At 44.4% G+C, this 13,183-nt stretch overlaps 1 protein-coding gene across 3 annotated transcripts in view; it reads right to left on the reverse strand.

Annotated features, from left to right (window-relative positions):
• The window catches only part of AKAP11 (A-kinase anchoring protein 11), a 117,739-nt gene that overhangs the window by 81,770 nt on the left and 22,786 nt on the right, over positions 1-13,183 (reverse strand). For all 3 annotated transcript variants that reach the window (XM_044287756.1, XM_044287757.1, XM_044287755.1), the window contains exons 2-3: positions 5,342-5,442; positions 3,381-3,491 (exon numbers count right to left, since the gene is read on the reverse strand). In XM_044287756.1, the coding sequence (XP_044143691.1) occupies positions 3,381-3,491; positions 5,342-5,404 (174 nt within the window). In that variant the 5' untranslated portion in view covers positions 5,405-5,442. The remainder of the gene's footprint in view (positions 1-3,380; positions 3,492-5,341; positions 5,443-13,183) is intronic.

Raw genomic sequence — 13,183 nt, forward strand, 5'->3', positions numbered from 1 at the left:
CCTCCACAGGTATCCCCCATAAGTGCCCTCCACAGGTATCCCCCATAAGTGCCCTCCACAGGTATCCCCCATAAGTGCCCTCCACAGGTATCCCCCATAAGTGCCCTCCACAGGTATCCCCCATAAGTGCCCTCCACAGGTATCCCCCATAAGTGCCCTCCACAGGTATCCCCCATAAGTGCCCTCCACAGGTATCCCCCATAAGTGCCCTCCACAGGTATCCCCCATAAGTGCCCTCCACAGGTATCCCCCATAAGTGCCCTCCACAGGTATCCCCCATAAGTGCCCTCCACAGGTATCCCCCATAAGTGCCCTCCACAGGTATCCCCCCATAAGTGCCCTCCACAGGTATCCCCCATAAGTGCCCTCCACAGGTATCCCCCATAAGTGCCCTCCACAGGTATCCCCCATAAGTGCCCTCCACAGGTATCCCCCATAAGTGCCCTCCACAGGTATCCCCCATAAGTGCCCTCCACAGGTATCCCCCATAAGTGCCCTCCACAGGTATCCCCCATAAGTGCCCTCCACAGGTATCCCCCATAAGTGCCCTCCACAGGTATCCCCCATAAGTGCCCTCCACAGGTATCCCCCATAAGTGCCCTCCACAGGTATCCCCCATAAGTGCCCTCCACAGGTATCCCCCATAAGTGCCCTCCACAGGTTCAGCTCTGAACCCGGACAACCCCTTTAAGCTGTTCTCTTACATCAGAGTAACAGGGGAAACAAAAATGTATCCTTAAACAGACTGAATAACAGAAGCAAACAGAACACTTCTATTTCTAGGCTAGTGTTAGAAAACTGTTAGAGTGGCACTGCGTTTAACTTCCTCTGCCCTGTAAACAGGCTATGTCACATGTGCAACACGGGTGCGAACTTTAGCCACCTGACGGTGCTCCGCCCACAGAAGACTTGTAGCCAATTTAAACGAAAAAAAAAAAAAAAAAATACACACACACACACACACACACACACACACACACAGGCGGCACTCACATTCGGTGCAAACGATGGTTGCTCAGACCAATGGTGCGTTTTGCACCTTCACATCTCAGGCACATGGCCGATTTACTACTGGCTCTGGAGTCGGTCCAGTGGCAGGAGGTATTTCAGCTGGTGTCCCTGGATGTGGAGAGCCTTCACACGCGTATCCCACAGGATGAAGGCATAGAAGCAGTAATGGAAGTCCTTAGCAATACTGACAAAAGTGTGGTCTTTTTGGACTTCATTAGAGATGCACCGAGTTAAAAAGGATATTATTTTCCAGGGGTTACCCCATAAATGTACTAAATGATGCAATAATTAAGGCCACACACTTAGATCAGTAAAAGAGAGCTACCATATTTGACAATGATAAAAACACGAAACACAACCATGGGTGTCAATATCCAATTGAGTGTACACTACGGTGGTGTGGCTATATAAGTAGACTTCCCAACATTCTATGTGACTAGACAAGCTTTTAAATACAAGGAAAAGACAAAAGAACTAAAGCTCATGAGCTTCCAATAATGAAAAATAGTATACTTTATTAATTACAAAGAATCAATGGATAATAAATACCATAAAACAAGGGAGATAGGGAGCACAAACACCATGTCAGCATTACAGTGCCGACATGAATAACGTCAGCAATAGTAAGCATGAAATTGATAAACATGAGTCCTAATATGGAAACATCATGGCAATTACCGGACAATATAACTGTAGCAGGTAGTATCCAGGGGGTATGTCGCACAAAAACCCGCAAGCAAAAGCGGTTGTACGAGCCCACTGGAACTATGTCCTGCCTATATAAACAGAAGCCATGGATGAAGATGGAAATAACATGGACTCACCAGAAGATAGCAGCGACCTGGATGCCTGGGATGGCGTTACCTCAACGCGCGTTATATAGGCAGGACATAGTTCCAGTGGGCTCATACAACCGCTTTTGCTTGCGGGTTTTTGTGCGACATACCCCCTGGATACTACCTGCTACAGTTATATTGTCCGGTAATTGCCATGATGTTTCAATATTGGGACTCATGTTTATTAATTTCATGCTTACTATTGCTGACGTTATTCATGTCGACACTGTAATGCTGGCATGGTGTTTGTGCTCCCTATCTCCCTTGTTTTATGGTATTTATTATCCATAGATTTTTTGTAATTAATAAAGTATACTATTTTTCATTATTGGACGCTCACGAGCTTTAGTTATTTTGTCTTTTCCATAGTGGACGATGGTGGGATAAGGCACCAGCAGGCCAATTTACGACCCTTTGTGTTTTCCTTTAAATACAGCCCCATTGCTGACCAAATTAAGATAGTAAGAGACAACTGGGCTATATTGGAAGGAGATGATAACCTTAGAGATGTTAGGGGAACTCATCCAATCATAGCATTTAGGAGGTGCCACACGTTAAAGGACAGGTTGGTCCGGAGCCGATTTATAGAAAATAAAACTGGCACTTGGCTAGAAGGATGGCGACCTAAAGGGTGGGGGGGGGGGAACATTTTGGAGTGTTTTTTTAATATATCAAGTATGTCTTAATGTAGGATTATGTTTTAAAAAAAATTGTGTTTTGTAACACTTTACGTAATGCCGACCCCAGTGTGACGTCACATGCAAGCACCATCTTGCGATGCTGCTGGTGAGGTCATGCAGATAACGCATGGGAGCTGACATTTAAACATTGGCGTTGTTTATGTTACTGGCCCGAAGAAGCGCGGAGGCATGAAACGGCCGTTGCCGTACATCCTCACACTGCACTGTATGTTTGCCCGCCCCGAGCCATTAATGTATCCAGCTTTTATGTATCCTGCCGTGATGTACCCAGTTTTATGTACTCAGACATGGAGGAAATAAAGAACGTTTGCACCGAACGGTGAGTGCCGCCTGTATATATCTTTTCGTTTAAATACACTTCCATTTCTATCCAAACAGAACACTTCCATTTCTATCCATCATCCATTGACTATAGAACAAAAAAAAAAATGCCATAATTTTATCACGGTGGAAAATAAAGTTATTTTCAGACTTCGGTTTCTGCTATTTTTGTGGAAAGCAGAAGCCAACTTTTTTCCCCCCATTTTGCTGTTTGTCTGACAAAACAGAATAACAGAAATGCAGATGTAAATTCGGCCTAACCTGTATGTAATAAAATGTGTCATCAACACTGGGCTACTTATCGGCCACTTTCCAGATAGTCTGGCTAGATTTGAACTTTAGACCTGCCCGCTCTAGCCGGCTAACAGGTTTATGTAGAACTGCTTGATATCTTCAAAGCGAGCAAACAATTGCTCAGTTCTTGAAACCCTTTATAATGCTCTGCTATAAAGCCTGCAGAAAGTAACATTACTTCTGAAGTGTGGTTAAAATGAGGACGGAAAGAACTAACCTCAATAAAATCCCCCGCATTGTTACTCTTCAAGCCCTCTGTGATGGCGCAGAGCTCTTTCCTGCTCTGTAGTAATGACTTCACAGAATTCAGCAGCCCCTCGCTGACACACTGCAGAAAAGACAGGTGAAGTGAAAGAAGTCAGCGCTACCAAACATGAATACAGTACATGCTATGGAGCAAGGAACTTTATTAGGAGTCATCACCAAGCAGGACATCCCCGAGATAACATATGGAAATCTATACACCGTGTATTGATGGTAGAAAATAAGGTGAGTTACACCTTAAAGGGATTATCCAAAACCTATAATGCCCCCCATATGCTCTGGCCCCTCACAGAAGTTGTACTTACCTCGTGTCGCTCCAGTGGCCCACACAGCCACTGCTGCATCTCACCGATGGAAAACATCCAGCGCGGGGGTGTCAGCCAATAGCAGGCCATGACGGGAACAAGCCTCCCTAGCATCGTGTGTAACACTAGGGAGGCTCGCTCCCTTCCTGGCCTTCTATTGGCTGCCCCGTCGCCAGATGTTTTGATCCGCAAGACGGAGAGATGCAGAGGTGGCCGTGCAATCATAATAAAGAAGCGATGTGGGTGCCGGGGAGCAAGGGACGGAAAATCTGTATGAGGGGCCCGGACATATGGGGGGCATTATAGGTCTTGGATAAGTCCTTTAAGAGAATCCATCATGGTGATACCGTTCATGGTGGCAGAACCATTTTCTGCATGGACTACAAAGGGGCAACATCAAGATGTCAGTCATCTCTTTCAATACTCTTGCAGAATGGCTCTTCAACAGACAGATGCAAGTAAATGACCAAAGCCTTACAGGAGGTCCTAGGTCACTGCTGCCAAGGTATTCTTAACTCCTTAAAAGGGGTTCTCAGAGAATTAAGAAAATGAAAAATACTTCAATATTACTATATATTACCAAATACCTTTCATTTGTTATAATAGCTTATTTTGTCTAGAGAGCAATCATTAGGAGAAATAAAATGGTCGCCATCCTAATAGTACACACAAAACCTGTCCTAATCACATAGGAAGACAAGTTTCTTCACAACACTGAGCTGAAGAGCTGCCTCATCCGCTTCCTCCTCTGCTCTACTTGTCAGATATTAAGATCCTGAATACAACTGATAAGATCTTCAGCTGAATCTCTGTAGGAATGGAGTTCATGAGATGACATTAAGTAGAAAGAGGACAGACACGACAGATTATGGTAATGGAGACTGCATGCTCATTAGCCACACCCCCACCTCCTCTCTGTACTTCATGTCTCCTACAGGGAATCAGCAGATCTCATCTGAATTCAGGATCATAATCCCTGACACTCAGAGCAGTGAGAAGGTTGAGGCAGCTCTTCAGCACAGTTCTGAAGTAGCTTTTCCTGCTGTGTGATAAAGGACAGGTTGTGTGTGTACTAATAGGACGGCACCCATTCTATTTCCCCTGATAATTATTTCCTAAACAGATCAAGCCATTATACCTAATGAAAGGTATTTGGGAATATATTTATAATAAAGTAATATTTAAGTATTTTCAGTCATTTTATTTTCTTAATTCCCAGAGAGCCCTTTTAACAACTGCCCACCGTGATCTGACGGAGAGACAGATCCGTTCTTGCAATGCATTTGTGAGACGGATCCGCATCCATCTACAAATGCTGTCCGTTTGCATGCAGATTGCCTAATCCGGCAGGCCGTTCCGGCGACGCAAATGTGAAAGCAGCCTAACACTGTATAACAATGCAGAGCACTACTATATCCTGGAATGTAATTCAGGGTAAAATCTCGAATGTTCCCTTGAGGTTAACAGAAAACATCATGGGGAATAAGGAGCGCATGTCATGTCATGGTAGGTTTTCTTTTCCCACACAGTATGAATCCCTGCTTTGTTCAGCTGTGCACGTATAAGACGGGCTGTGTTACTGGACTTCATAATCACATCAGAAACTTACTTCTTTTTTCACAGATAATTTGGGTTTCATCTGGTAACACTGGCTTTGAGTACAAGAGTCCATGATGAGCAGCCAAAGATTCTCTCAGATAGTCTGGATATCTGTAATGGAAAAAAAAAAAAAAAAAAAAAACACATCAGGTTTATGCAACTAGTCATTGGTATAAAGTAATAAGCAAAAATATTACTAAGCTCAGCCGTAGCAGAGGAGAAGGAAACAAGGATATGTTGTCCATATGGGGCATGTCACCAGAGTTCCACTGAAAATGGTCAAACTTTTAAAAGGGGACTTTTCTTTAGATTCCTTACCAGACAGGCTTAACATTTTTATAAAGACCAATTCCAATTTTTTTTAGCCCAAAATAAGTAAAATGCAAACACAAAAATGTTTTCCTCAAAAAAGGTATACATAGCTTTTAATGGGACAAGTGCATCAAAATGTTTACCATATAATAAAGGGGTTGACCGAGTTATGAAAAAAAAATATATAGCACTGTAAATCTGATGGGCAGCAAAATAAAATAAAGCTATGCAAGTTTTAGGCAAAAAATAAAATAAAATTCTATTTCCTCATTTCCCTGGTTCTCTTCTGGCCCTTTGTTTACCTGCAATAACAACAATATCTGCAAAATTTTTCAACACTGAAAAAATACGTAACTGGTAGTTGTATACAGAATTATCTATCACTGAGGTTAACTACCTAAAATATAGCTTTTAATAAGTAATATTAAAAATTACTGTAAATCCCTCACATGGGGAATAATATACTAAACAGACAAACAAACAACAATGGGCTAAAATAAGGACAGGGGGGTAGGTAATATTGATGGAAGGAGGGCAGGCCAAAGAGGTCCCTAGTATAGCCCTAGGGTGTCCCTTACTCGTACTCTGCCCAGAGATGCACCCAGATGGTGGGAGCATTCTGTCCCCGTGCCTAACCTGTCTGTCCTTAAAACACCCCTACAACACAAAGTGGACCCTTATGGATGCCCGGGTCATATAATACAATTCAGAATTAGATACAAAATGATTGTATAAACAGATGGTTCTCGTCTCGACGCGTTTCCCATTATAGATTAGGTTCATCAGGAGACAACTAGAAATCAACCAAATAAAACGCTGCCCCTCCACAGCGTATACACAATGACAATCCAAAAAAAGAAAACAAAATAAACCAAAATACTGGAGCACCCGCAGGACGATGTCCAGCTGCCAGACATACAGACAGTTGTGCAAAGATAATGCAGCTAAAAGGAAACTGTATAAGCAGAGCATGGGGCGGAAGGATGCAAACATCAACCTAAATGAAGATAAACAATGCTATACTTATCCGATGATGTATGTCCGGCGGCTTGAGGTGCTCCAGGGGGCACTAAAATGAGGCTCCAATATGTGATCTGCGCCATTACTATTTAAACCCTATGTGGGAGGTCCCTACTTACACTGCTCCAATCGGGTTATGGGGATGGGTCACATGATCCCCCTATATATCCCACCTGTTGTAGGTACACTGGGTAACCAGGAGTTCCCTACCAAAAGGTGTAATATACTTGGTGTAAGGCTAATGAATTGTGTTACCCCCCGATTTTAATAAAATATATGGGGCATCAAAGCGGTGGTGAACTATATATTTTATCTTCTAGGTGGAACGCACGCCGCATTCCCAAAATGGCCGTGCGTTCCACCATGGACCTATCCGTACTGCAAGGTGAGGTGCAGGCCGGGATCCTACATGGCCATGCATTCCACCATGGGCCGATCACTCTCGATTGCGTGGAACGCATGCCGGAATCCAAAATGGCCGTGCGTTCCACCGTCCAGGAAGTGCCCAAAGCGTCATGTTCCTGTGCCTAGGACTCGAGTGCGGTGGATTTTGCCTTGATCAGGAGTAACCCGTGAGTGTAATCGGGTGCCTTCTCACAGAATCAGAGTAAAGGAGGTCATGGTGATCAGATGGCAAAGAATATATATATAAGAGCATAATTATAAAAATAATAAAATTGCCCACTGCCAATGCCCGATCGCCAATTAAGAGGTGTCAGCCCATATATCAGAGGTTTATCACCCCCATCACAAGATATATGTCAGAGGTATATCAGCCCATATATCAAGGGTATATCACCCCCATCACTAGATGTATAGAGGGGTATCTCACCCCCATCACTCGAGGGTCCTACAAATCTCCAACAATACGTGCAATGATCCAACGCTCTATAAAAATTTTGTGGATCACCAATATTGCATATCACTGTCAATATGCGCACTAGTAATAACTACCTAGATCTAAATGGACTATCTTGGTCCCCCATTCCGCCCAGGGTAAATGCTGGCAGGGATGCGAGACCAAGGCAGTGTATGACAAATACAATTATGTCACCTAGATATTCCTACATAGCTCAAGGAAAGAGTATGCTCAGGACAAAACGGAATGGACCGGGACCACACTGATTGATATAATAGAGGGTTAATGGCTTATCAATTGTTGGTGCTGTCTAAATACAATAATTAAACAATTTTATGGGTATGCCTGATAAAGGAAAACCCTAAGATGTACATATTTGACACTTCTTGTGTCGATATCAATTTCTGTCGTGTGAGGACGGGAAGTAGACTGGGGATAATCCCTAAAGACAGGAATGCCTAGGTCTGCTAAAGGAAACATGTAAATGTGAGTAATTCATTCAGGCCCCCTGGTGTCTGTGACCGAAGCCGGAAGATCCATTCGGTCTCTTTTTGGAGGATCTTGTGGTCCCAGTCACCCTTTCTCGGGGAGGGTCTGATCAACTCTAATGCCGAAAAATTAATAAGTCGGGGATCTCCATTGTGATGTTCCCACATATGGTTGGCTAGAGGGGTATCTTTCTTGTTCTTGATGTCATTTATATGTTCAAGGATACGCCTCCGGAACTCCCTAAACGATTTCCCCACATAATGTCTTGGACAGGTGCACTGGGCTAGATACACCACCCCCTTACTTCGGCAGTTCACAAAGTTACGGACGTCATAGATTTTTCCTGTGACTGAACAGGTGTTATGCCTGGAGTTCCTAATATTGCGACACGCCAGACAGGATCCACAACGAAAGGTACCCAAGGGCTTACGATCAAGCCAGGTACCCTTCGGTGCAGACCCTGTATAATGGCTGTGAACAAGTCGATCACGAAGGCATCTACCGCGTCTAAATGAGATGCTTGGTCGAGGAGAGAGTTTATCCGACACATCCGGGTCCATCAACAGAATGGGCCAGTATTTACTGATGATATTCCTCACTTCCTGGTTCATAGTATCAAAGTTCGAGATTATTCTAATGACCTCCTTATTTTCTTCTTTTGATTCTCTCGGGACCAACAGGGTATTGCGTTCGCACGCAGACACATGTTGGAATGCTTCCCTAAGGACGTGTTGTGGATAACCTCTCATAGTAAATCTCTTTTGTAGTTTCCTAGCATCTTGGTGAAACCCTTCTCTGTCAGAACAGTTCCTCTTCATACGCAGGTATTGGCCACAGGGTATACCCCTCTTTAAACTAGATGGATGGTGACCGTTCCAGTGCAGTAAGCTGTTGGTGGCCGTGGTCGTCTTGAAGGTGACAAGACCGCCTCCGGTTTTTGTTACTCTAACATCGAGAAAGGTTAAGGATTCTGGATGACACTCGGAGGTAAACGAAAGTCCCAATTCGTTAATGTTAAGAGCCCTGATAAATAGGTCAAATTCCTCCCGAGTGCCATTCCAGATGATGAACACATCGTCGATGTATCGGGTCCAGAAGACGATCTTGTCATCCCACCAGGTGTATATATCCGGGAAGACCACTTTATCCTCCCACCAGCCCAGAAGAATATTTGCATAAGTGGGGGCACACAGGCTCCCCATTGCGGTCCCCCTGAGCTGGTGGAAGAACTATCCGTTGAAGAGGAAGAAATTATGTTTGGAGGACAAACTCAAGGAGGGTCACCACAAAGTTACTGTGCAATCTATGGCAGACGGCTCTGGTATTGAGAAATTCCATCGATGCCATCAGACCCTTATCATGGGGAATCGAGCTATACAATGCTTCAACATCAATACTTGCACGGGAACCCGATGGATAAATATTTAACGCCCCACGATTATGTGGGGAAAACATTTAGGGAGTTCTGGAGGCGTATCCTTGAACATATAAATGACATCAAGAACAAGAAAGATACCCCTCTAGCCAACCATATGTGGGAACATCACAATGGAGACCCCCGACTTATTAATTTTTCGGCATTAGAGTTGACCGGCCCCTTCCCAAGAAAGGGTGACTGGGACCGCAAGATCCTCCAAAAAGAGACCGAATGGATCTTCCGGCTTCGGTCACAGACACCAGGGGGCCTGAATGAATTACTCACATTTACATGTTTCCTTTAGAAGACCTAGGCATTCCTGTCTTTGGGGATTATCCCCAGTCTACTTCCCGTCCTCACACGACAGAAATTGATATCGACACAAGAAGTGTCAAATATGTAAATCTTAGGGTTTTCCTTTATCAGGCATACCCATAAAATTGTTTAATTATTGTATTTAGACAGCACCAACAATTGATAAGCCATTAACTCTATATTATATCAATCAGTGTGGTCCCGGTCCATTCCGTTTTGTCCTGAGCATACTCTTTCCTTGAGCTATGTAGGAATATCTTGGTGACATAATTGTATTTGTCATACACTGCCTTGGTCTCGCATCCCTGCCAGCATTTACCCTGGGCGGAATGGGGGACCAAGATAGTCCATTTAGATCTAGGTAGTTATTACTAGTGCGCATATTGACAGTGATATGCAATATTGGTGATCCACACAATTTTTATAGAGCGTTGGATCATTGCACGTATTGTTGGAGATTTGTAGGACCCTCGAGTGATGGGGGTGAGATACCCCTCTATACATCTAGTGATGGGGGTGATATACCCTTGATATATGGGCTGATATACCTCTTAAATGGGGCGATATACCTCTGACATATATCTTGTGATGGGGGTGATATACCTCTGATATATGGGCTGACACCTCTTAATTGGCGATCGGGCATTGGCCGTGGGCAATTTTATTATTTTTATAATTATGCTCTTATATATATATTCTTTGCCATCTGATCACCAAGACCTCCTTTACTCCGATTCTGTGAGAAGGCACCCGATTACACTCACGGGTTACTCCTGATCAAGGCAAAAATCCACCGCACTCGAGTCCTAGGCACAGGAACATGACGCTTTGGGCACTTCCTGGGCGGTGGAACGCACGGCCATTTTGGATTCCGGCGTGCGTTCCACGCAATCGAGAGTGATTGGCCCGCGGTGGAACGCATGGCCATGTAGGATCCCGGCCTGCACCTCACCTCACAGTACGGATAGGTCCATGGTGGAACGCACGGCCATTTCGGGAAAGCGGCGTGCGTTCCACCTGGAAGATAAAAGATATAGTTCACCACCGCTTTGATGCCCCATATATTTTTTTTAAAATCGGGGGGTAACACAATTCATTAGCCTTACACATAGTATATTACACCTTTGGTAGGGAACTCCTGGTTACCCAGTGTACCTACAACAGGTGGGATATATAGGGGGGTCATGTGACCCATCCCCATAACCCGATTGGAGCAGTGTAAGTAGGAACCTCCCACATAAGGATTAAATAGTAATGGCGCAGATCACATATTGGAGCCTCATTTTAGTGCCCCCTGGAGCACCTCAAGCCGCCGGACATACATCATCGGATAAGTATAGCATTATCTTCATTTAGGTTGATGTTTGCATCCTTCCGCCACATGCTCTGCTTATACAGTTTCCTTTTAGCTGCATTATCTTTGCACAACTGCCTGTATGTCTGGCAGCTGGACATCGTCCTGCGGGTGCTCCAGTATTTTGGTTTATTTTGTTTTCTTTTTTGGATTGTCATTGTGTATACGCTGTGGAGGGGCAGCGTTTTATTTGGTTGATTTCTAGTTGTCTCCTGACAAACCTAATCTATAAGGGGAAACGCGTCGAGACGAGAACCATCTGTTTAGACAATCATTTTGTATCCAATTCTGAATAGTATTATATGACCCGGGCATCCATAAGGGTCCACTTTGTGTTGTAGGGGTGTTTTAAGGACAGACAGGTTAGGCACGGGGACAGAGTGCTCCTACCATCTGGGTGCATCTCTTGGCAGAGTACGAGTAAGGGACACCCTAGGGCTATACTAGGGACCCCTTTGGCCTGCCCTCCTTCCATCAATATTACCTACCCCCCTGTCCTTATTTTAGCCCATTGTTGTTTGTTTGTCTGTTTAGTATATTATTCCCCATGTGAGGGATTTACGGTAATTTTTAATATTACTTATTAAAAGCTATAATTTTAGGTAGTTGACCTCAGTGATAAACAACAATATCTGCCCCTTCCCCACTGCTCTGCAAAGGGAGTGAAAAAAAGTGCTGCCGTGAATGACATGTCCGAGTGCCAAGATACTCAGCAGCATGTTATATGTGTAGGACTACAAGTACCAGCTGTACAATCACATTGCTGATGCACACAGGATCTTCCTCCTACCTATTCTTGTGCAATGCTCTGCAGGATTCCTCCAGTCTGTCAGCTCTGTGTCTGCAGGATGAGGATCCTGTGTCTCTTCAGTGCCTGCAGCTTCTCACCAAAGCCTCCAGGCCTCTCTGCTGCTGAAGGGGTTACTCTTTCCTGAAGAATCCAGTGGGAGGAAGACAGGACCTCGGCCAGTGCAGTGACCAGACAGAGACACGGACACGCTCTCTCAGGCTTGTGCACGAAACATCATCAGAACAGGGAGAGAAGCTGACATCACGTGTCATGTGGCCCTCAGTGAAATTAAGAAAGGGGCCACTACAGATGAAGTAAGTGCATATGCTGTTCCAGCTTCTCAAGAGGCTACCCACTGCCATTTGATTGACAGGGCCAGACGTCTCGCCTGGCCAAGACAATCCTGCGCCACTGCTCCAAGTATCGGCACAAGTACAGAGATTCTGCTGCTGCCCCGGTGGCAGGGTTAGAGAAGTTGGACCTCCTGCAATCGACCAGCTTCTATTTATAAAAACATGCAGGCACATTCTGTACCCTATATTGTCTCCGACTGCAATTTTCCCTTCTGGTTTCTTTGTTTTCTAGAATCTCTATTCCCCAAACAATTCAGATGTATAAAAAGCCTCAAGTAGCAAAGGAGCAGAAATATTATCCCTGCGGAGCAATTAAGACAGCCCTATGACCGGAATGCATTATTCATCAGCAGCGAACATAACATTACACTACAATCCACCATGGCAGGAAAGGGAATTCTGGGAGGGATAGTTAATGCCTTAAGTTAATAACGCAAGAAACAGACCTAAATATTAGATCATGTGGCCAAACTTACTGCTCATGTATTTCGATAGGTAATCGCATAGAAATATCCCTGCAGATCAGAAGAGGTCCATTCACTAGATAAAGACTGCATTTCTCCTCAATTTTTTTCCCATCCAGGAAAACTATGTACTAACACAGTGACTTCACAACTCTTCCTTGGAGATCTGACAGAACAGTTATGAAGCATCTGACAATCAAAGAAAAAAACTTAAAACAGGACTCTCCAGCCCCTGCTCTGCACTGATCTCTGCGAGCATAGTCCTGTCACAGACAGTGGCCAACTCTATACCCTGGAGAGGCGAGTAACCTACAGGACACTGGGTATGAAACAATCTCTATATTACCAACAAGAGATATTAAAAAGGCTTTCCAAGACTTTTGAACTGAGGACCTATCTGGATAGGTCATCAGTATCTCATCAGTGGGAGTCTGACACCTGGGCCCCTCACGATCAGATACTGTTGAGCGCGTGACTTC

This window comes from Bufo gargarizans, chromosome 3 (genome assembly GCF_014858855.1).
Source record: "Bufo gargarizans isolate SCDJY-AF-19 chromosome 3, ASM1485885v1, whole genome shotgun sequence".
Classification (NCBI taxonomy): Eukaryota; Metazoa; Chordata; class Amphibia; order Anura; family Bufonidae; genus Bufo; species Bufo gargarizans.